This window comes from Heterodontus francisci, chromosome 5 (genome assembly GCF_036365525.1).
Source record: "Heterodontus francisci isolate sHetFra1 chromosome 5, sHetFra1.hap1, whole genome shotgun sequence".
Lineage (NCBI taxonomy): Eukaryota > Metazoa > Chordata > Chondrichthyes > Heterodontiformes > Heterodontidae > Heterodontus > Heterodontus francisci.
Genome location: NC_090375.1, coordinates 15,279,837 through 15,305,293, shown reverse-complemented (window position 1 = coordinate 15,305,293; position 25,457 = coordinate 15,279,837). Strand labels below are relative to the sequence as shown.

Here is a 25,457-nt window from a genome sequence, read left to right as displayed (position 1 = left end):
AAAAATAAAGAGGGGAGATGGGAATTTGTTTTATGCATCAAGATGCAATGATCTGAAATGTGGGGGAAGCAGATTCAATCGTAACTTTCAAAAGGGAGTTTGATAAATACTTGAAAAGAGAAAGAATTACAGAGCTATGGGGAAAGAGCAGTAAAGCCTGGCTCAGGTATAAAGTTAAAACCTGAGCCGGGCCCGACCCGACAACAGCCCCGAGCCCGACCCGAACCCAAACCCAACACATGTATTCGGGTTTGGTCAGGGAGCCAGGCTTTAGACCAGTGATCATGTACAGATGCCAGTTGTTGATGTACCCGTGTTCAATTAACATCATAAAGTTAAAAAAAACAACAAACACTGAGTTCGAACAGGTGAAGGTACCGCGACCCTGAGCACTTGTGGGAAAAAACGTATCCACTTCAGGAAATCATGCAATGTAACAAACAAGCTTCTGAACTGTATCCAGTTCCGATGTCATTAACAAAAAAAAAATGTCCGCGGAGATCTCAGGTTGGGAAGTTTAATCTCCCTATTTCCAGATAATTTTAAATCCTTGGAACAAGTATAGATTAAAAGCAAGAGCTCAGTTGATGTTTCTGTACTTAGTGCAGTTACTGGTATCTTCCCCGGGCTTGTCAGTTTCTCCCCGGGCTTGATAGATTTCAGAGTTGAAGGGGTTGGGTTAATTTCACTCGGGTGCTTTATCTTGGAACTTGTAGCCGTTTCTTTCCCCTCCTTTCCCCCCCACTCTTCTCACCTCCGATTTCTGTTTGTCCTGATCTCTGTCCAGCCTGGCCCGACCTGACCCGAGCCCGAATTTTGGACCCGGAAGAGAGACCCAACCCGGCCCGAGCCCGACACATGTCGTCAGGCCCTGTTGGGTTCAGGTCGGGTAGCCATGAGCTAAAGAGCAGGCGGAGTGGGACTAATTGGTTAGCTCTTTCAAAGAGACGGCACGGACACGATGGGCCGAATGGCCTCCCGCGCTATATAATTCTACGAACCCCGAAGGATGATCAAGGGTAACAGTTTTGAAACACATACATGGAAGGAACACTCCAACCCCACCTTACTCGCCATCGAGTAGCAATTTCAAACCATATTACAATGAGTAACATCTTTGGAAAGACGAGGCCTCTTGAGCCTTGGCGAAATTGTTTTGCGGTTCCTCAGGTTGGCAACTATAAAGCAATGGTGTTAGTCATTTTAAACTTACGTAGTAGCAAGAGTAATGCCAGAATCATAAGACCAATAGCACCACCACCAAGGAATGCGCGTGGTGACTGAATTAGTTTCTCCGTGGAGCAAGTGGTGGTACCGTGGCAGTCAGTAACTCTAACATCCAGGTTTATAATTCCTCCATTACCATCGCTATCTTTGACCGATATCGGGACAGTAAAAGTTCCGGGCCATAAATCTATTAATGGAATCAGTTCCATGCTAGTTGCTTTGGAAAAAAAAAAGATTGAGAGTGTTAATAATGATGAACACTGCATTCCTCACAACAGCATCTATTAAAAATTGTCACTTTGGCTACGATTAAAAGGTGTCAGAATCAAACTTCATTTCCAAATGCATGGTTAGTAAGTAGCTCGGTGGTGGGGGGGGGGGGGGGGGGGAGGGGGGGGTGGTGCGGTGGGGTATTGGGTGTGAAATATAACCTTGCTTAAAGAAAAGAAAGGTTTACAAATTAACCTTAGTCCTAATATACATGAATGTCAAATTGTGACAAAGATAACAGGCTGGATTTCAAAAATGGTAGTCTGCCTGCGCGGAGCGCATGTCGCAGAGTCGTCTTGATATTTAGCGTGGCGGGTCATTTAAATGGCTGGGGCGGATGCCCCCCGCCACCATGAGAGAGAGAGAGAGAGAGACAGTTTAAAAAGAGCATGGGAACTCTAGGTGTAACATCACAGGAAAGTCATAAGTTGATTGGCTGGTGAGTATTTTGCCACTTTGCTCATTTATCTTTCAAAGCTCAGGTAATTGATCAGTAATTGTAAGCTTTTATTAGCATTAGTAAAGTTTAGTAACTAGTAAGTTGATTGGCCAGTAAGTGCTTAGTGTAAGGGACAGTGTGTTAATAGCCAGCTTAGGACACTGGAGTTAAGGAAGATCTATAAATAAAAAGAACTAAAATTTTAAAATATTTACCTAACAACAAATACTGTGTAATTAAGAGACGTCTAACTCTTAGTTGTATGTGGTACTAGCATTTAATATGCACAGTGAATTGTAGTATATGTAGGAATTATTCTAAGTTAATTAAATTAAATTAAATAACATAAGTAACAATGGCAGGACAGATGTTGTGTGACAGCTGTGGAATGTGGGATCTACTGGATGCCAACGTGATCCAGGACAAACATGTCTAATGTGAACTGGCAAAGTAGGTTAAGGGATAGGTCAAAAGAGATGCAGTGGCAGACATTTAAGGGGATATTTCAGAATACACAAAATAGATACATTCCAATGAGAAAGAAAAATTCCAAGGGGAGGGCCCACCATCCATGGTTAACTAAAAAAATTAAAGATAGTATCAAAATTGAATTAGCATATAATTGTGCAGAAGTTATAACTGAGTGGGCATCACAGAGAATAACTGACCAGAAGGTCATGGACCAAAGGCAAACAGTATGTTAATGGTGTGCTGAAAGACAAAGCGTTAGTACAGAGAGGGTGTGAATAGACTGTAAACCACAAAGCACTCCAAGCACAAACATTTAAAAATTTTTACAAAACAGTAACAATGGGTAGGCACAGTAGAAACAAACTAAACACACTAAAAAACCTAAAATAAAATAACAAATAAAAAAGAAGAAAAAAAAAGAGAAAAAGAAAAAATAACTAAACACAAAAAGGGGGGGTGGGGGAGCGGGCCCCATCATGCTCTGAGATTATTGAACTCAATGTTCAGTCCGGCAGGCTGTAGTGTGCCTAATTGGTAGATGAGATGCTGTTCCTCGAGCTGGCGTTGAGGTTCACTGGAACACTGCAGCAATCCCAGGACAGAGATGTGAGCATGAGAGCAGGGGGGAGTGCTGAAATGGCAAGCAACCGGAAGCCCAGGGTCCTGCTTGCGGACTGAGCGGAGATGTTCTGCAAAGCAGTCACCCAATCTGTGTTTGGTCTCCCCAATGTAGAGGAGACCACACTGTGAGCAGCGAATACAGTATACTACATTGAAAGAAGTACAAGTAAATCGCTGCTTCACCTGAAAGGATGTTTGGGGCCTTGGATAGTGAGGAGAGAGGAGGTAAATGGGCAGGTATTACACCTCCTGCAATTGCAGGGGAAGGTGCCGTGGGAAGTGGATGAGGTGTTGGGGATAATGGAGGAGTGGACCAGGGTGTCGTGGAGGGAATAATCCCTTCCTTATGCTGAAAGGGGAAGGGAGGGGAAGATGCATTTGGTAGTGGCATCATGCTGGATGTAGTGGAAGTGCCGGAGGATGATTAGGGCGGCACAGTGGCGCAGTGGTTAGCACCGCAGCCTCACAGCTCCAGCGACCTGGGTTCAGTCCTGGGGACTGCCTGTGTGGAGTTTGCAAGTTCTCCCTGTGACTGCGTGGGTTTCCGCCGGGTGCTCTGGTTTCCTCCCACAGCCAAAGACTTGCAGGTAGGTAGACTTGATAGGTAAATTGGCCATTGTAAATTGCCCCTAGTGTAGGTAGGTGGTAGGGGAATGGTGGGGATGTGGTAGGGAATATGGGTTAATGTAGGATTAGTATAAATGGGTGGTTGTTGGTCTGCATGGACTCGGTGGGCCGAAGGGCCTGTTTCAGTGCTGTATCTATATATAAATAAATAAGCGTAGTCGAGGTAGCTGTGAGAGTCGGTGGGCTTATAATGGATGTTAGTAAACAGCCTATTCCCAGAGATGGAGACAGAGAAGTCAAGGAAGGGAAGTGTCAGAGATGGACCATGTAAAGGTGAGAGAAGGGTGGAAATTAGAAGCAAAGTTGATAAAGTTATCTAGCTCTGGGTGGGAGCAGGAAACGGCACTGATACAGTCAGCAATGTAATGGAAAAAGAGTTGGGGGAGGGGGCCTGAGTAGGACTGGGACAAGAAATGCTCGACATATCTCACAAAGTGCTCTGAGGACATGGGCTTGAATCCCACCACGGTAGATGGTGAAATTCAAATTCAATTAATAAATTTGGTATTAAAAATCTAGTCTAATGGTGACCATGAAACCATTGTCAATTTTTTTTGATGAGGCCCGCATGGGAGATTGGTTAAGAAGGTAAGAGCCCATGGGATTCAGGGTAATTTGGCAAATTGGATCCAAAATTGGCTTCGTGGCAGGAGGCAGAGGGTGATGGTCGAGGGTTGTTTTTGAGAGTGGAAGCCTGTGACCAGTGGTGTACCACAGGGATCAGTGCTGGGACCCTTGCTATAGTGTACATTAACGATTTAGACGTGAATATAGGAGGCATGATCAGTATGTTCGCAGATGACATGAAAATTGGTTGTGTCGTAAACAGTGAGGAGGAAAGCCTTAGATTACAGGACGACATAGATGGGCTGGTAAGATGGGCAGAGCAGTGGCAAATGGAATTTAATCCTGAGAAGTGTGAGATGATGCATTTTGGGAGGACTAACAAGGCAAGGGAATATACAATGGATGGTAGGACCCTAGGAAGTACAGAGTGTCAGAGTGACCTTGGCGTACATGTCCATAGATCACTGAAGGCAGCAGCACAGGTAGATAATGTGGTTAGGAAGGCATATAGGATACTTGCCTTTATTAGCCGAGGCATAGAATAGAAGAGCAGGGAGGTTATGATGGAGCTGTATAAAACGCTAGTTAGGCCACAGCTGGAGTACTGTGTACAGTTCTGGTCACCGCACTATAGGAAGGATGTGATTGCAATGGAGAGGGTGCAGAGCAGATTCACCAGGATGTTGTCTGGGCTGGAGAATTTCAGCTTTGAAGAGAGACTGGATAGGGTTGTTTTCCTTAGAGCAGAGAAGGCTGAGGGGGACCTGATTGAGGTAATCAAAATTATTAGGGGCATTGATAGGATAGATAGGAAGAAACTTTTTCCCTTAGCGGAGGGGTCAATAACCAGGGAGCATAGATTTAAGGTAAGGGACAGGAGGTTTAGAGGGGATTTGAGAAAAAAAAATATTCATCCAGAGGGTGGTTGGAATCTGGAACGCACTGCCTGAAGAGGTGGTAGAGGCAGGAACCCTCACAACATTTAAAAAGTATTTAGATGAGCACATGAAACATCACAGCATACAAGGCTACAGGCCAAGTGCTGGAAAATGGGATAAGAATAGATTGGTGCTTGATGGCCGGCACAGACACGATGGGCCTATTTCTGTGCTCTATGACTCTATAACCTACCCCACATGGACTGCAGTGGTTCAAGAATGCGGTTCACCACCACCTTCTCAAGAGCAATTAGGGATGGGCAATAAATGCTGGCCAAGGCAGTGACACCCGCATCCCATGAACGAATAAAAAAAACCAAATTGAAACTGAATTAACTGTGCAATGACTCTTAGCTACTTTTAGTAGTAGAAACGTTTGCATTACAGAGTTCTATGAAATGTATAATTCTGCCCCCCTGCGCACATAGAAATTACGACACTGAAACAGGCCATTCGTCCCAACACATCTACACAATTGTTTATGTTCCACACAAGCCTCCTTCCACCCTATGGGCATAAACCTTCGATTCCTTTCTCCCTCATGCACATGAAGGATGCAGTCTCAACCCCTAAGTTAATCTGTTTAAATGTGTACATTAAACTACTCTTTAAAAAAAAAGTCCTCAAAATTATCAGTAGGATTCAGATGAGTTTACTGGGCCAAAGATACCAAAGAAGATTCTCTAAAAAAAATGGTTCTCCACAAATTAAGATCACTATCCCAGGTCTTACCATCAGTACGTCCTAATTTCCACTTCTCATTTGACTTCACATTAAAATGGAAAGGTGCTCCATATGGAGGTCCATCTAGATCAAAAGCAGTGATATGCAAGGATTCCACTTTGCTACACATACATGGGGATAAATTTTCAAACTTTGGTACATGATCGTTGATGTCTTGTACTTTAAGAACAATGGTCCCAGTTGCTGTTGTAGCACGGTGATCTGTAAAAAAAGACAGGAGGGGAAGAGAAAACATTATGCAGGTTCACAATAAAGCTACGGCTACAGCTCAGAAACTAACTCTTAGAAAATCCAAATGGAAAGACTAAAATGCAGACTCAATCTTGTTTTTAAAAGGCAATGTGAACACAAAATATAGACATAAGTCTTCAAGTGAACACCTTCAAACATATGTAATCATATGTAACATATGTAATTTACTTAGCTGAGGATTTCGTCCAATTTCTTTAATCGTGTAAGAAAAATAATCGCAGATACCTGAATGGTGACAACTCTGTCCGTCTTTGTTAATCTCCAATAGATTCCCAAACAGAATTCATCTGCAGGGAGAGTTAAGTAATTTGCTCTCTATCCGACAATGCCTCTATTTTAAAATTCTCAACCTTGTTTACAAATCCTTCCGTGGCCTCGCCATTTCCTAACCACCTCCAGCTCTATAACCCTCTGAGATCCCTACGCTCTCCAGCTCTGGTCACTTGCGCGTCCCCACCCGTAGATGAGTGAGCATAGGGGTGATCTGTAAACAGGACCTGATGTAAGTTAGCACAGGGCAGCAGAGTTTTGGATAAGCTAATTTTTTATTTATTGTTTGGGGGATGTGGACATCGCTGGCTGTGCCAGCATTTATTGCCTATCCCCAATTGCCCTTGAGCAGGTAGTGGTGAGCTGCCTTCTTGAACCTGGTTGGTGTGCTTTATTCTGGGAAAAATGGAGTCTAAGATTGACCGTATTGGTAAGTGGGAAAAATGTAAATCTATAGTTTAATTTAGTTTAGTTTAGAGATACAGCACTGAAACAGGACCTTCGGCCCACCGAGTCTGTGCCGACCATCAACCACCCATTTATACTAATCCTACACTAATCCCATATCCCTACCACATCCCCACCTGTCCCTATATTTCCCTACCACCTACCTATACTAGGGGCAATTTATTATGGCCAATTAACCTATCAACCTGCAAGTCACTGTGGGTATGTGGGAGGAAACCGGAGCACCCGGAGGAAACCCACGCAGACACAGGGAGAACTTGCAAACTCCACACAGGCAGTACCCAGAATTGAACCCGGGTCGCTGTTGTGACATGTAGAGAAGTGGGACTAGAATAAACAGTGCACTCCTCCCACCTCGGTCGTAATACTTGCCATTTATCAGGTCAAGCCTGGATATTGTCCAGGTCTTGCTGCATATGGACCCAGTCTGCTTCAGTCGCCAATGATGCTGAACATTGTGCAATCATCAGTGAACATCCCCACTTCTGACCTTATGATGGAGAGAAGGTCATTGATCACGCAGCTGAAGACAGTTGGGCCTAGGACACTACCCTGAGGACCACATGCAGTGATGCCCTGGGACTGAGATGATTGACCTCCGACAACCACAACCATCTTCGTTTGTGCTCAGTATGACTCCAACCAGCGAAGAGTTTTCCCTTTGATCCCCAATGACTCCAGTTTTGCTCGGGCTCCTTGATGCCATGCTCTGTCTTGATGTCAAGGGCAGTCACTTTCCCCTCACCTCTTGAGTTCAGCTCTTTTGTCCATGTTTGAACCAAGGCTGTAATGAGGGCAGGAGCTGAGTGGCCCTGGCAGAACCCAAACTGAGCGTCACTGAGCAGGTTATTGCTGAGCAAGTGCCACTTGATGGCACTGTTGATGACACCTTCCATCACTTTACTGATGATCAGTAAAAGAGTAGACTGATTGGGCGGTAATTGGCCAGGGGGAATTGTCCTGATTTTTGTGTGCATGACATACCTGGGCAATTTTCCACATTGCCGGGTAGATGCCAGTGATGTAGTTGTATTGGAACAGCAAGCTAGGAGCGTGGCTAGTTCTGGAGCACAGGTCTTCAGTACTATTGCTGGAATGTTGTCAGGGCCTGTAGCCTTTGCAGTATCCAGTGCCTTCAGCCATGTCTTGATATCACGTGGGTGAATCGGATTGGCTGAAGTCTGGCATCTGTGATGCTGGGGTCCTCAGGAGGAGGCAGAGATGGATCATCCACTCGGCACTTCTGGCTGAAGATGGATGCAAATGCTTCAGCCTAGTCTTTCACACTGATGTGATGAGGTCAAGTAGGTTTTTTCCTCTTGTAGTTTCCCTAACCACCTGCTGCAGACCCAGTCTAGCAGCTGTGTACTTTAGGACTCGGCTAGCTTGGTCAGTCGTGGTGCTACCGAGCCACTCTTGGTGATGGACATTGAAGTCCCCCAACCAGAGTACATTTTGTGCCCTTACTACCCTTAGTGCTCCTTCCAATTGGTCTTCAACATGGAGAAGTACAGATTCATCAGCCGAGGGTGGGCAGTAGGTGGTAATCAGTAGGCGATTTCCTTGCCCGTGTTTGACCTGATGTCATGAGACTTCATGGGGTCTGGTGTCAATGGTGAGGTTTCCCAGGGCAACTCCCTCCTGACTGTATAGCACTGTGCCGCCACCTCTGCTGGGTCTGTCCTGCCGGTAGATTCTAACCTATGTTTCACCTTGACATGCAAACAGGAGCACATCGATGCAGTACAGAGGTTGGCTGTGTCCATCTGAGGCCTTGCATTTTCTGGCTAGCCTGGAGAATACCACTGCCAATGTTCTTAAAATCAAATCATAAGGTCAAGTCTTCAACGTTTTCTAAAGAAATGTGTGGAGTAATTCTGGGCTCCTGCACAACCCCCAATCTCTTTGCCCTACCATTGGAGACCATGCCTTAAGCTGCCAAAGCCCTAAGTTCTGGAATACCCTTCCTACACTGCTCCACCTCACTATCCTCCTTTAAGATGCTCCTGAAAACTTAGCTCTTTGACCAAGTTTTTAGTCACCTGTCCTAGTATCTCTTCCTTTGGCTCAGTGTTAATTTCTGTCATTCCTGTGAGGTGCCGGGGATATTTTATTTTTGTTAAAGGTGCTATATAAATGCAAGTTGTCATTGTTGTGAAGGGCTTGTTCCACACATTTACCTCTATTAACAGAAAAATGAAGTAATTTTGCAGGGTGGTTGAAAAGATTTGAAAGCATTCCAGAAAGCCACCAGGGCAAATGAGTATAAAAGAAGAATTGTCAGTTCCGAAGAAGGGTCACTGACCCGAAACATTAACTCTGCTTCTCTTTTCACAGATGCTGCCAGACCTGCTGAGTGGTTCCAGCATTTCTTGTTTTTATTTCAAATTTCCAGCATCCGCAGTATTTCGCTTTTATATAAAATAAGAATGATGGGTTACACGACGGGCACACGGCTGTGAACCTGTTTGACAAAACTAAATAGAATAGGATGGCATCTAAGCAGATAATCTTTCTTAACACATCACTGAAGCAATTATTTGCAAACCAAAACCATCCTATGCAGCTTTGGAAAGCATAATATTAATATTTACTTAATATCTACTTAATATTTAAATTGACCGTCAAATTCAGACGATAAGAGCAGGTGGAGACCATTCAGCCCCTCAAGCCTGTTCTGTCATTCAATTAGATCACAGTTGATCTGTATCTTAACTCCATTTACCCATCATATCCCTTAATGCCGTTGCCGAATAAAAAAAAAAGATTTTTAATTGACCTCCAGCATCAACAGGGAGAGTGTTCCAGATTTCCACCAGCCTTTGGGTAAAGAAATGCTTCCCGACATCACTCCTGAATGGCCCGATCTGGCTCTAATTTTAGGCTATTCCCTCTGATCTGGACTCACCCACCAGAGAAAAAAAGCTTCTGTCTACCCTATCAAATCCTTTAATCATCTTAAACAGCTCAATTAGATCCTCCCTAAATCCTCTATATTCAATGGAATATATCCCTCACTCTGCAATTACCATCGAATCAGGGGATCAGCCTGGTTCAATAAGAAGAGCAGGAGGGCGTGCCGGGAGCAGTACTAAGCAAATGAGGTGTCAGCCTGGCGAAACGACAACACAGGACTACTTACATGTCAAACAGCAGAAGCAGCATGCAAAAGGCAGAGCTAAGCGATCCCACAACCAACGGATCAGACCTAAGCTGTGCAGTTCTGCCACATCCAGTCGTTAATGGTGGTGGATAATAACTACCAGGAGGAGGAGGTTCCACAAATATCCTCACCCTTCATGATGGGGTAGCCCAGCACATCAATACAAAAGAAAAGGCTGAAGCATTCGCATCCATCTTCAGCCAGAAGTGCCAAGTGGATGGCCCATCTCAGCCTCCTCCTGAGGTTCCCAGCATCACAGATGTCAGTCTTCGGCCAATTTGATTTACTTCACGGGGTATCAAGAAACGGCTGAAAGCACTGGATACTGCAAAGGCTATGGGCCTTGACAACATTCTGGCCGTAGTGCTGAAAACTCGTTCTCCAGAACTTGCCGCGCCCCTAGCCAAGCTGTTCCAGTACAGCTACAGCACTGGTATCTACCTGACAATGTGGAAAATTGCCCAGTTATGTCCTATTTACAAAAAAGACAAAGTCAATCCAGCCAATTACCGCCCCCTCAATCACCAGCAAAACGATGGAAGGTGTCGTCGACAATGCTATCAAGCGCCCTTAAACAGTACTAACCTGCTCACCGATGCTCAGTTCGGGTTCCGCCAGGACTGCTCAGTTCCTGACTTCATTACAACCTTGGTTGAAACAGGGACAAAAGAGCTGAATTCAAGAGGTGAGGTGAGAGTGACTGCCCTTGACATTGAGGCAGCATTTGACCGAGTATGGCATCAAGGAGCCCTAGCAAAACTAGAGTCAGTGGGAATCATGGGTAAATTCTCTGCTGGTTGGAGTCAGACTTAGCACAAAGGAAGATGGTTGTGGTTGTTGGAGGTCAATCATTTCATCCCCAGGACATCACTGCAGGAGTTCCTCAAGGTAATGTCCTAGGCTCAACCGTCATCAGCAACTTCATCAATGACATTCCCTCCAACATAAGGTCAGAAGTGGGGATCTTCGCTGATGATTGCACAATGTGCAGCACCATTTGTAACTCCTCAGAGTTACTCTGCAGTCTGTGCAGAAATGCAGCAAGACCTGGACAACATTCAGGCTGGACCTGATATGTGGCAAGTAACATTCGCACCACACATGTGCCAGGCAATGACCATCTCAGACAAGAGAGAATCTAACCATCGCCCCTTGATATTAAATCACATTACCATTACTGAATCCCTCATTATCAACATCCTGGGGGTTACCATTGACCAGATACTGAACTGGAGTAGCCATATAAATACCGTGGCTACAAGAGCAGGTCAGAGGCTAGGAATCCTGCGGCAAGCAACTCACCTCCTGACTCCCCAAAGCCTGTCCATCATCAACAAGGCACAAGTCAGGAGTGTGATGGAATACTCTCCACTTGCCTGGATGGGTGTGGCTCCAACAACACTCACGAGGCTTGACACCATCCAGGACAAAGCAGCCCGCTTGATTGGCACCCCATCTACAAACATTCACTCCCTCCACCACCGACGCACAGTGGCAGCAGTGTGTACCATCTAAAAGATGCACTGCAGCAATGCACCAAGGCTCCTTAAGCAGCACCTTCCAAACCCGCAATCTCTTCCACCTAGAAGGACAAGGGCAGCAGACTCATGGGAACATCACCACCTGGAGGTTTCACTCCAAGCCACACAGTATTCCGACTTGGAACTATATCGCTGACCCCTCACTGTTGCTGGCTCAAAATCTTGGAATCACTTCCGAACGGCACTGTGGGAGTCTGGGTTGCATTCCCTCCAAGGCTTCCTGAGGTGCAGCACATAGAATTGGATGCAGCGTTCCAGATGTAGTCTAACCGGAGCTTTATACAACAATTCCTATGGGAAAATGTTAAACTACACATTTCCTCGTGGCTCCTCCTGTTCCTCCACTGTGACCTTGGTGAGAACCCCCTCTCGACTTCACAGTATAAATGATGTTTCTGCCAAACCTATGCCAAAGCTACACCAGTGCGGTGGGAGAAATCCCAAGGAGATTCCCGATGAAAAGATTTTCTTATCATTGGAGATATGACCAAGACTTCCAAAGTATCTAAGTGGCCAGTATTCATCAGAGAGCTTTGACAGCGAGTGTAGGCAGGCCATTCAACTTCAGTAGCCTCACAGCTTAATACGATCCTGTCTTAGCTCTGTCCCAAAGTACACACTTAGGATCAGAACTGGGACTTTCCTGATCCAAGTTCCCCTCCAAATCACATACGAGCTTCACTTGGAACTATATTGCTGTTCCCTCATTGTCGCTGGGTCACAATCGTGCTAACAGCACTGAGGATGTACCTAAACCACATGGACTGCAATGGTTCAAGGCAGCAGCTCACCACCAACTTATCAAGGACAACTAGGGATGGGCAATAATCTGACCTAGCAAGCAATGCTCACATCCCATGAATGAATAATAAAAAAACCTGCCCACCCGGCCTATTAGTGAACAAATTTCTCTATATCATCAGGAAAGGCAGTAAACTCATTTTAATCCAATAATTTGAGCATCTAACATACTCCACAATGTTGTAGACATGCATGGTATAAATCATAACCAACAAGACACAGTGCATAGGGCATCATTTATTCTATTTGTGCTTATTGGAACACGTTAGAATTCAAGTGAATATTAATTCAGTCACTTACGCTCATTATTTATAGCCAATACAGTTGCAGTGTATGTCCCATTAACCACATACTTAGACTCCCAATCGGGAACACCAACAAGGGTAATCTCACCAGTTCTGGAGTTGATAGTTAACCAATTGGCTACATCAAAATTCTTTGCATATCTGTTAACGAACGTTAGAAACATGGATGAGTGTTCAGCTGGATGCATTAAAAAAAAAAATTTTAAGCGGAGCAAAAAACACAACAGAATCATGTTCTTACTTGGTCAGTTTACTTTGTTTTCCAGTGTCGGAACTAACTGCGATATATTTTCCAAGCACTTTATGTACCTCCTTACTAGTAATACTTTCAGTAACTGTTGACTGATATACCGTGGGTCTAAATTCAAAACCTTCTTTCACGTCTTTTATGATGAGTGTTATTTTAATAGGCTGTAATAGATCAGTGTTACGCACAGAGCTGTGGAATGGTGCCTTGTTGTAGACACGAACAGTCAAGTTCACCAGTTCTATTTCTTCATAATCCAGCTCCTGGACATGTAGTTGAAGAGAAGGCAATGTAATTGTAACCAGTGAAAACAAGAGAAAATTCAAAAGATATTCACAATCAGACTAAGTCTGAACAACGAACTGTGCCATATTAATTTATTCAATTTCAGTTACAAACACAGGGACAGGAGGAGGCCATTCAGCCCCTCCAGCTCATTTTGCCACTCAGTTAGATCCTGGCTGATCTGCATCTTAACTCCATCTATCCAACTTAGTTCCGCAACCCTTAATAATCCTGCGTAACAAAAATCCATCAATCTCAGTTTTGAAATTTTCAATTGACCCCCTCCCCCAACCCTGACCCTCACAACTTCAATGACTTTTTGAGGAGAGAGTTCCAGATTTCCACTACTCTTTGTGTGAAGAAGTGCTTCCTAACATCACCCCTGAATGGCCGAGCTCTATGTTTAAGGTTATGCCACCCCCACACCACACCCCATATCGTCCTGGGCTCCCCCACCAGAGGAAATAGTTTCTCCTTAATTTATCCTATCAATTCCTTTAATTATCTTAAACACCACAATAAGATCAACCTTTAATATTCTGTACTCAAGGGAGTTCACGCCTAATCAATGAAACCTGTCTTCATAATTCAACTCCTGGTGTTATCATCATTCTGGTGAATTTCACCCTGCAAGACTAATGTCTTAATGACTAATGTTCCTGCCCAGAACTGAAAAAAACAGAGCTTTATATAACTGCAACATAACTTCCATCCCTTTATATTCCATACCCCTTTAGATAAAGACCAACATTTCTTTAGCCTTTTAAATTATTTTTTGTATCTTGCCCACTAGGCTTCAATGATTTCTATACTTGAACCCCTAAATCTCTCTGCTCCTTCACGATTCTAGCTTCTCAACATTTAGAAAACACTTGATCTTGCTTGATTCCAAAGTGAATGATTTGCCCACATTGAATTCCTTCTGCCACAGTTTACTGAGGTATTCCGGGTTTAAGCACACCATGAACGTTTGAACCTAGTTTACAACTTTACCTTCTGAAGAATTAAAATTCCTTCATTTGTTCGGTTATCTACTTCGAACCTGAAATGTTTGTCTTCATTGCCATCAATAATAGTAAAGCGTGCCAGCCAGTTATCACTGTACTTCAGATCCTGATCAAATGCCTTTATACGTAGCAATTCAATATTTTTCATGTTTTCTTCCACAGTTCTTATGTACTGGAATGGAGAACACAGTGCTTCGTTTAATTGTCTGCAAATCTTTTTCTAGACAGAGTATCTGGTCATCATTCACATTACTGTTGTGGGAGCTTGCTGTGCACAAATTGGCTGCTGTGCTTCCCACAACAATGACCGCATTTCAAAAGTTCCTCATTGGCTTTAAAGCACTTTTGGATGATCTGAAGTTGTAAAAGGCACTATTTTTTGTCTTTCTTTAAATCGTTCTTCAAAAGAGGGTTTAGCGTGACTAGGAAACACATCAGTGGATAAAAGCAAATCATGAAGGATTCTCTCTGGATATACTCTTTGGCCTAGAATGATTTCTGCCTAATATATACATAAATGTGAGAGCCTTGGTATAAGGGGAACGTGAGTCAAGTCTGGTCATCCTGGCTTCCAGAATTAGAGGAGTCATTTTTACCATGGAGGGATTGGCAAAATATACAGTTAGGATCACTGGACCAATAGCAGGAGATTCAGCCACTTGATGGTTGATCTGTATCTTAACTCCATGTACACGACTTGGTGCCGTAACCCTCAATACCTTTAATACACAATCATTCTTAACGCACAATGACATAAAAGACTGACATATATAAATGCTTGTTAAAGTATGAGGACATTCCCACACTGAAATTTTATATCACGCAGAGAATAAAAATAACATTGCTGGAGGACTACACAAGAACACAAGAAACAGGAGCAGAAGTTGACCATTCGGCCCACCGAGCCTGCTCCACCATTCAATACGATCATGGCTGATCGTGGGCTTCAACTCCACTTTCCCGCCTGCTCCCCATATCCCTTGATTCCCTCTGAGACCAAAAATCTATCTATCCCAGCCTTAAATGTATTCAATGATGGAGCATCTACAACCCTCTGGGGTAGAGGATTCCAAAGATTCACAACTAATTTCTCCTCATCTCAGTCCTGAATGATTGGCCCCTTATCCTGAGACTGTGCCCCCGTGTTCTAGATTCCCTGACCAGTGGGAACAATCTCTCAGCTTTCACCCTATCAAGCCCTTTCAGAATCTTGTATGTCTCAATTAGATCACCTCATTCTTCTAAACTCCAGAGAATATAGGCCCAATTTACTCAGCCTCTCATCATAGGACAACCCCCTCATCCCGGGGACCAATTTAATAAATCTTCACTGCACTGCCTCCAGTGCAAGTATATCTTTTCTTAAATGTGGAGACCAGAACTGCAGAAATATTCCAGGTGTGGTCTCACCAAAGCCCCGCATAATTGTAGTACTAAAAAAAAGCTGATTAAAATGGAACATCAGAATGATCCAAAGGCATGACCTTCATAGGGCTTGGGACTGATGAGAATCATGGAATTTGGCTTAAAAAATATAATGCAATAATCTTAAACGATCCATAGAGGTATGTATATATGTATATATCCTTTTCGAATGTCCAGCTCAATCTGGTAATATGTTGAGGATGAAAGAATGAAAAACAAGACAACCAAGGTGTGTCCTGATGGAGGTCTTTAAGGGTGTGAAAGTGTTTAATAGGGTAGACGTAGAGAGGATGTTTCCACTTGCAGGTGAGAGCAGAATGAGGGGCATCAATATAAGATAGTCACTAATAAATCCGATAGGAATTCAGGAGATGCTTCTTCAGCCCGAGAGTGGTGAGAATGTGGAGCTCGCTACCACAAGGAGTAGTTGAGGTGGATGGTATAGATGCATTTCAGGGGATCGACACATGAGTGAGAAAGAAATAGAAAGATTTGTTGATAGGGTTAGAAGAAGAGTGAGAGGAGCTTGGTGGATATAAACACCAGCATGGTTCAACTGGACCACATGACCTTCTGCTTCTGCGCTGCACATTCTATCTAAACCACTCGGAAAAGTATTAATTTTTCTGAACATCAAAATAATTCTGCATACGTCAAAGTGATCACCCAATATCATTTTTTTAGCTGCTTGTTAGCTAGATGATTAAAACCGAACTGCATCAGATTTAACCTTACCTTCAATTGTTCAATGTGGGGAACGTGGTCATTAACATCTAAAATCCTGATCTGAACTGTCACTGTTGCAAATAATCCTTGAATACTTCCACTCCTGTCACGAGCTTCAACAATGAATGTATAGAGATCTTGGGTCTTAACAAGAAACAGCATAAAAAATCTTTGGGAAGATATAGGAACATAGGACTTAGGAGCAGGTGTAGGCCATTCGGCCCTTCGAGCAGTTCTGCTGTTCAATATGGCTGACATAGTCTCAACATCAAGCAAATGTTATTTTAGATAAGACTTCATCCAGTTAAAACAACTGACTAATAGCACCTTCAAACTAAAAGTGTAATAGTACAGTCTTTATAGGATGACACATTTTTTAAACATGGGTCTCCATAATCAAAGCGATACCATTTTTCCCGCTGGTAACTTCAAGCCACATTTAGTCCATAAAATGAATAGGGTTTAGTAGCATAGTGGTTATGTTACTGGTCTAACAATCTGCAGATGAGCTGGAATCCCACCACAGCAGCTGGGGGATTTAAGATCAATTGATTAAATAAAATCTGGAATTAAAAATCAATCGGGCAGCACAGTGGCGCAGTGGTTAGCACCGCAGCCTCACAGCTCCAGCAACCCGAGTTCAATTCTGGGTACTGCCTGCGTGGAGTTTGCAAGTTCTCCTTGTGTCTGCGTGGGTGTTTACCGGGTGCTCTGGTTTCCTCCCACAGCCAAAGACCTGCAGGTTGATAGGTAAATTGGCCATTATAAATTGCCCCTAGTGTGGGGATGTGGTAGGAATGTAGGATTAGTATAAATGGGTGGTTGATGGTCGGCACAGACTCGGTGGGCCGAAGGGCCTGTTTCAGTGCTGTATCTCTAAATAAATAAAGGTGACCATGTAACCACCAGATTTCCATGCGAGTGTCTGTGTATGTGGGAAAAAGGCCCAGGTGGGCAACATTGATGACTTTAAGAACATTAGTGGGTTTCCACTTGACAAAAAGGCATCGTTCCAATTGCTAGCCTGGACAACATGATACCTGATATATATAGGAAATTCACACACTCATTTTAACCTGGATGGTCATTGCAATGAGGTAAGATCGTACCTACAGTTTGATGGCGTAATCCGATGTGTTAAAAATCTATGTGACCTCGATAGATACGGTAACTCACTCACATTAAATATTTTTCACTTACCTCCCGGTCTAGATTCTGATCCAGTACTTTTATTTCTCCATTCATTACCACAGTAAATGCTTCCTTAATATTTTTTGATATGATCCTGTAATTAATAAGCGCATTCTCTCCTTCGTCTGCATCAGTGGCATTTAGCCGCAATATCAAGGTGCCTAGAAGGGAGGCAACAATATAGACTTTTAAAATGAGAGTGCATCAGTTGAAGTAAAACTACTAGAATGAACAGTAATATTTATTTCCTGAGTTTAGTTCTGGGCCCCACACCTCAGGAATGATATATTGGCCTTGGGAGTGGGTGCAGCGCAGATACCTGGGATAGAAGGGATAAATTATGAGAACAGATTGCATAGACTAGACTTGTGTTCCCTGGAGTGTAAAAGATTAAGGGGTGATCAAATCAAGTTGTTTAAGGTGATTAAAGGATCTGATAGAGTAGTTGGAGAGAAACCATTTCCTCTGGAGAGAGTCCAGAACAAGGGGAATAATTGTGGAAAAGAATCAACACAAAGTTGGAGAGGTTTGAGTTAATTAAAGAGAGCCATTATGGACTTGTAAAAGGCAGATGATGTTTGACTTATCAGATTGAATTTTTTTGATGAAGTAACAGAGAAGGTTGATGAAGGAAATGCAGTGGATGCTCTTTATATGGATTTTAAGAAAGCGTTTGATAAAGTACCACAAAAAAGGCTGGTTAACAAAATTGAGGCTCATGGAATAGGAGGGTCCGTGTCCAATTTGATAAAATATTGGCTTAAGGACAGAAAACTGGGAGTCATAGTAAATGGTTGTTTTCAGACTACAGGACGGTAGACAGTGGTGTTCCCCAAGGATCACTGCTTTTTGATCTTGGAAAACAGAATAGAATCTCAAAATTTGCTGATGACACCAAACATGGAGGTATAGCAAAAAGTGAGGATGCTATGAACAGCTTGCAGCAGGACATAGATATGCTAGCAGAAAGGGCAGACATGTGGCAGATGGAATTTAATACTGACAAGTGTGAGGTGGTGCATTTTGGCAGAAGGAACAGGGAGAGGCAATATAGACTTAATGGCACAGATCTAAAGAGAGTGTGTGAATAGAGGGACCTGGGGCTGCATGTGCATTGATCTTTGAAGATGGCAGGACATATTGAGAGGGTGGTTAGTAAAACATAGGGGATCTTGGACTTTATAAATAGAGACATCGAGTCCAAAAGCAGGGAAGTTATGCAGAATTTTTATAAAGCTCTAGTTAGGTCCCAAATGGAGTAGTGCGTCCAGTTCTGGTCATCGCACTTTAGGAAGGATGTGAGGGTCCTTGACAGGGTGCAGAGGAGATTTACCAGAATGGTTCCAGGGATGGGGGATTTTATCTACAAGGTAAGGTTGGAAAAGCTGGGGTTGTTCTCCTTAGAACACAGACAACTGAAGGGAGATTTAATAAAATTGTAAAAGATTATCACAGGCTTAGATAAGTTAGACAAGGAAAAACTGTTCCCATTAACTAATGATGCCAGGTCTAGGGGGCACAGATTGAAGGTTTTGGGTAAGAGATGCAGGGGGAATTATGAAGAAGAACTTTTTTTTATGCAGCAGGTGGTAATGACCTGGAATGCACTGGTCACAAGGTTGGTGGAAGCAAAGACACTCAATGATTTCAAAAGGAAATTGGATGGGCACTCAACTGAAAATTTCAAAACAGAGACTGATATGATTTTTGTTTGGTAAAGGGTATGAAGGGGTATGGAACCAAAGCGGGTAGGTGGAGTAAAGGTGGGGAAAAAGAACCCACCCTGAACCATAGCGGAGCCGAGCCCGACCCGGTCCGAGTCCCTCCAATTTTGCCCCGCGCCCGACCCGACCCGACCATCCCCTTACTTACCTTCCAACTCGGAACTTCCAGGAAGCTGCGCAGACTCAGTCTCCCTGCTTGACATCCTGGTGTCCCAGCTCAGGTAAGTTTTTTAATTTTAATTCTCACCAGAAGAGCACTTACCGTGTGTGTCCGGCCCGACCCGACCCGAGCCCGAAAGCCGGACCCGGAAGAGGCCCGACCCGACCCGCACCTGACACGTGTCATCGGGTCCCGTCGGGTTCGGGTTGGGTAGCAGGCCTTTACGATGGAGTTCAAGGTACAGGCCAGCCATGAACTTATTCGATGGCGGAACAGGCTTGAGGGGCTGAATGATCTACTCCTATTCCTACGCTCTTAACCAGAGCTCCCATTCCTGAACAATATCTAATAATACCCTGCTGGAATAACAAGTGTGGAGATGTGTGGACTGAAACAGAATCAGTTCAATTGTGACACAAAGACACACACACACACGCGCACACACACAGACTCAGACATGCGTGCACACAGGTGGACAGGCGTATGCCAGCGGATGCACCCTTCATCCCTCCATTATGCTGCAGGGTGTTAGGCTGGAAGGTGGCTAGCACACATTGAAGAGTTCGTGCCTTTAACCAAGGAAAGGAAAGACAAACAAAATTAAGAAAAGAAATATTAAAAACGTCAAATAGCTTACCAAATGTACTTAACTCTTCAACACTCCCTTCAAAGATTGTTTGTGTGAAAATTGGAGGATTATCATTTATATCTATGACTTTAACTATGAGTGGTATTGGCTTTTCCCTTTGTTTGCCGTTCTGATCATAGGCGTAACCTGTAAGCTGAAAATATTAAAAATGATTCACCAAGGCAAATTCACTGGCACTGTGGAAATCTAGTTGAAATGATAAGTATAATATTTAATATCAGCATATTTACAAATATCAGGAAGGTTGGTTCTAATCTCCTGCAATGGTTTCTCTTCCCCCTCTACACCATCACCTCATGTCTGCCCCAAGCTAGGATCTCACTCACTAATTGGTTTTCCATCTTAGATACTGGTGAAGGTGATGGTTCCTCAGAGGAGTGCAGTCAGAGCCAAGTTTGTGGCACCACAGGTGGCTCAGTTGCACAGAAGGGGAGGAAGAAGAGTGTAAGAGCGATAGGGAATTCGTCAGTGAGGGGAACAGACAGGCATTTCTGTGGCTGTATACGTAACTCGAGCTTGGTGTGTTGCCTCCTTCGTGCCAGGGTCAAGGATGCCACGGAGAGGCTGCAGGACATTCTTCTGGAGGAGGGTGAACAGCCAGAGGTCGTGGTGCACATTGGTACCAATGACATAGGTAAGAAGGGGGATGAGGTCCTGAAAGCAGATTTTAGGGAGCTAGGAAGGAGATTAAAAAGCAGGACCTCAAAAGCAGTAATCTCAGGATTACTTCCAGTCCCATGTGCAAGTCAGCATAGGAATAGGAGAATTGAGCGATTGAACACTTGGCTGGAGAACTGGTGTAGGAGGGAGGGCATCAGATTTCTGAGACATTGGGACCAGTTCTGGGGCATGTGGAACCTGTACAAGATGGATGAGTGGGGAGATTTAGGGCGGCGCAGTGGTTAGCACCGCAGCCTCACAGCTCCAGCGACCCGGGTTCAATTCTGGGTACTGCCTGTGTGGAGTTTGTAAGTTCTCCCTGTGTCTGCGTGGGTTTCCTCCGGGTGCTCCGGTTTCCTCCCACATACCCACAGTGACTTGCAGGTTGATAGGTAAATTGGCCATTATAAATTGCCCCTAGTATAGGTAGGGAAATATAGGGACAGGTGGGGATGTGGTAGGAATATGGAATTAGTGTAGGATTAGTATAAATGGGTGGTTGATGGTCGGCACAGACTCGGTGGGCCGAAGGGCCTGTTTCAGTGCTGTATCTCTAAATAAAATTTAAAAAAATTTGCTAATGCTGTTGGGGAGGGTTTAAATTGTCATGGGGATGGAAACCTGAGAGGGAGCTCAGACTGGAGAGAAGCAAAACTGGTAACTTGTCTGTGGTGTGGGAACCAGGAGCAGGTATTAAAAAGGAATACCAAGGTGCACAGAATACAGGGGGAGATAGCACTGGAGTAGGAAATAGTACATTATTGGGTGCGGTCAGAGAAAGAAGGAATGTAATAAAGTCTGAATCAGGGTTAATGTGCATGTATATGAATGCACGGAGTATGGTTATTAAGACTGGTGAGGTACAGGCACAGATTGCCATATGGAAAAAAAGATGTTGTGGCTATGACAGAGACCTGGCCCAAAGAAGGACAAGACTGGGTGTTAAATATTCCTGGATACAAGGTGTTCAGGAAAGATAGGAAAGGGAAAAAAGGGGGAGAGGTGGTGCTAGTGATTAATGAGAACATTGCAATGCTGGAAAAAAAAGAATCAATTTGGCTAGAGCTAAGGAACAAAAAAGATGCAGTTATATTGCTTGGTGTTGTCTATAGGCCACCAGCTAGTGGGAAGGACATGGAGGAACAAATTTGCAAGGAAACTACAGAGAGGTAAAAAATTATAGGTAGTTATAGTGAGGGACTTTAATTATCCAAACACAGACTGGAATAATAGTAGAGTTAAGGGGGAGTTCCTAGAGTGTGTTCAGGAAAGTTTTCTACAACAGTATTTTGCTAGTCCAACGAGAAAGGAAGCACTGCTAGACCTGGCTCTTGGGAATGAGGTGGGCCAAGTGGATCAAGTATCAGTCGGAGAGCATTTAGGGGACAGTGATCATTGTATCATAAGGTTTAGGCTGACTATGGATAAGGACAAAGAGCAATCCAGGGTAAGAATAATTAACTGGGGGAAGGCCAAGTTCAATGGGGCAAGAATGGAGCTAGGGCGAATAAATTGGAGTCAAAAGTTGGCAGGAAAACCGGTAGATGAACAATGGGCTACCTTCAAAGAAGAGATAGTTCAGGCACAGTCAAGGTATGTTCCCTCGAAGGGGAAAAGGAGGGAAAACAAATCCAGAACTCCCCAGATGACAAAAGAGGTAGAGATTAAGATAAAGAAGAAAAAGTGTGCTTATGACAGATGCCATGTAGAAAATACTATTAAGAACCAGGCTGAATATAGAAGATCCAGAGGGGAAGTGAAAAAGCAAATAAGAAAAGCAAACAGAGAGCATAAAAAGAGACTGGCATATAAATAGTAAAAGGGTGGTGAAAGGAAGAGTGGAGCCAATATGGGACCATAAAGGGAATTTACATATGGAGGCAGAGGGCATAGCTGAGGTATTAAATGAATACTTTGCATCTGTCTTTACCAAGGAAGAAAAAGCAGCCCAGGCAATGTTGAAAGAAGAGGTAAGTCAGACACTAGAGGGGTTTTAAATTGATAGAGAGGAAGTATTAGATAGGCTGTCTGAACTTAAAATGGATAAAACACCAGGACCAGATGAGATGCATTCAAGTACACTGAGTGAAGTGAGGGTGGAAATTGCAAAGGCGCTGGCCTTAATTTTTTAGTCTTCCTTAGACTCGGGGGTAGTGCCAGAGAACTGGAGATTGCAAACGTTACACCCTTGTTCAAAAAAGGGTGTAAAGCCCAGCAACTACAAGCCAGTCAGTTTAACTTCAGTGTGGGAAATTTTCCCAAAAAATAATTTGGAACAAAATTAATAGTCATATGGACAAATGCGAGTTAATTAAAGAAAGCCAGCATGGATTACTTAAGGGAAAATCAAGTCTAACACCATTAACATATTGTTTGCCTTTGCTCCGTGACCTTTTGGTCAGCTATGTGGCCTGGTCCAATCTAGACCTCCTTTGTTATCTCTTGCCCCACCCCCACCTCACTTGCTTATAACCTGTGACTTTTCTAATATTTGTCAGTTCCGATGAAGGGTCACTGACCCGAAACGTTAACTCTGCTTCTCTTTCCACAGATGCTGCCAGACCTGCTGAGTGGTTCCAGCATTTCTTGTTTTTATTTCAGATTTCCAGCATCCGCAGTATTTTGCTTTTATATCATGTTTGACTAACTTGCTGGAGTTTTTTTGAGGAGGTAACAGCGAGGATTGATGAGGGCAATGCTGTTGATGTGGTGTACATGGACTTTCAAAAGGCATTTGATATAGTGCCACACAACAGACTTGTGAGCAAGCTTGTAGCTCATGGAAAAGAAGGGACGGTAGCAGCATGGTTACAGAATTGGCTGAGTGACAGGAAACAAAGAGTAATGGTTAATGGATGTTTTTTGGGCTGGAGAACGGTTTGTAGTGAAGTTCCCCAGGGGTCAGTGTTGGGACCCTTGCTTTTCCTGATATATACTAATGACCTAGACCTTGGTGTTTTTTTTTATTCATTCACGGGATGTGGGCATCGCTGGCCAGGCCAGCATTTATTGCCCATCCCTAATTGCCCTTGAGAAGGTGGTGGTGAGCTGCCTTCTTGAACCACTGCAGTGGGGTAGGTACACCCACAGTGCTGTTAGGAAGGGAGTTCCAGGATTTTGACCTAGCGACAGTGAAGGAACGGCAATATAGTTCCAAGTCAGGGTGGTGTGTGACTTGGAGGGGAACTTGCAGGTGGTGGTGTTCCCATGTATTTGCTGCCCTTGTCCTTCTAGTTGGTAGAGGTCGCAGGTTTGGAAGGTGCTGTCGAAGGAGCCGTGGTGCATTGCTGCAGTGCATCTTGTAGATGGTACACACTGCTGCCACTGTGCGTCAGTGGTGGAGGGAGTGAATGTTTGCAGATGGGGTGCCAATCAAGCGGGCCGCTTTGTCCTGGATGGTGTCGAGCTTCTTGAGTGTTGTTGGAGCTGCACCCATCCAGGCAAGTGGAGAGTATTCCATCACATTCCTGACTTGTGCCTTGTAGATTGTGGACAGGCTTTGGGGAGTCAGGAGGTGAGTTATTCGCCTCAGGATTCCTAGCCTCTGACCTGCTCTTGTAGCCACAGTATTTATATGGCTACTCCAGTTCAGTTTTCGGTGAATGGTAGCCCCAAGGATGTTGATAGTGGAGGATTCAGCGATGGTAATGCCGTTGAATGTCAAGGGGAGATGGTTAGATTCTCTTTTGCTGGAGATGGTCATTGCCTGGCACTCGTGTGGCGCGAGTGTTACTTGCCACTTATCAGCCCAAGCCTGGATATTGTCCAAGTCTTGCTGCATTTTTACATGGACTGCTTCAGTATCTGAGGAGTCGCAAATGGTGCTGAACATTGTGCAATTATCAGCGAACATCCCCACTTCTGACTTTATGATTGAAGGAAGGTCATTGATGAATCTGCTGAAGATGGTTGGGCCTAGGACACTACCCTGAGCTACTCCTGCAGTGATGGGCTGGAGCTCAGATGATTGACCTCCAATAACCACAACCATCTTCCTTTGCACTAGGTATGACTCCAGCCAGTGGAGGGTTTTCCCCCTGATTCCCATTGACCTCAGTTTTGCCAGGGCTCCTTGATGCCATACTCGGTCAAATGCTGCCTTGATGTCAAGGGCAGTCACTCTCACCTCACCTCTCGAGTTCAGCTCTTTTGTCCATGTTTGAACCAAGGCTGTAATGAGGTCAGGAGCTGAGTGGCCCTGGCGGAACCCAAACTGAGCATCACTGAGTAGGTTGTTGCTAAGCAAGTGCCGCTTGATGGCACTGTTGATGACACCTTCCATCACTTTACTGATAGATTGAGAGTAGGCTAATGGGGCGGTAGTTGGCCAGATTGGATTTGTCCTGCTTTTTGTGTACAGGAGACACCTGGGCAATTTTCCACATTGCAGGGTAGATGCCAGTGTTGTAGCTGTAATGGAACAGCTTGGCTAGTTGTACAGGCACAATTTCAAAGTTTGCAGATGATACAAAACTTGGAAGCATTGTGAACTGTGAGGAGGATAGTGTAGAACTTCAAAAGGACATAGACAAGTTGGTGGAATGAGCAGACAGGTGGAGGTGCTGCTTCTCAGATGAGATGTTAAACCGAGGCCCCGTCTGTCTTCTCAGATAGATGTAAAAGATTCTGTGGCACTATTTCAAAAAGGAGTAGGGGAGTTCTCCTTGATGTCCTGGCTA

At 44.1% G+C, this 25,457-nt stretch overlaps 1 protein-coding gene across 1 annotated transcript in view; it reads right to left on the bottom strand.

Moving 5' to 3' along the window:
- LOC137369740 (desmoglein-2-like) overlaps positions 1–25,457 on the bottom strand; it is a 97,349-nt gene that overhangs the window by 13,445 nt on the left and 58,447 nt on the right. Inside the window, exons 6-13 of the mRNA XM_068031132.1 lie at positions 20,107–20,251; positions 17,595–17,746; positions 16,404–16,538; positions 14,230–14,415; positions 12,946–13,214; positions 12,700–12,845; positions 5,893–6,105; positions 1,214–1,444 (exon numbers count right to left, since the gene is read on the bottom strand). Of these exons, the coding sequence (XP_067887233.1) occupies positions 1,214–1,444; positions 5,893–6,105; positions 12,700–12,845; positions 12,946–13,214; positions 14,230–14,415; positions 16,404–16,538; positions 17,595–17,746; positions 20,107–20,251 (1,477 nt within the window). The remainder of the gene's footprint in view (positions 1–1,213; positions 1,445–5,892; positions 6,106–12,699; positions 12,846–12,945; positions 13,215–14,229; positions 14,416–16,403; positions 16,539–17,594; positions 17,747–20,106; positions 20,252–25,457) is intronic.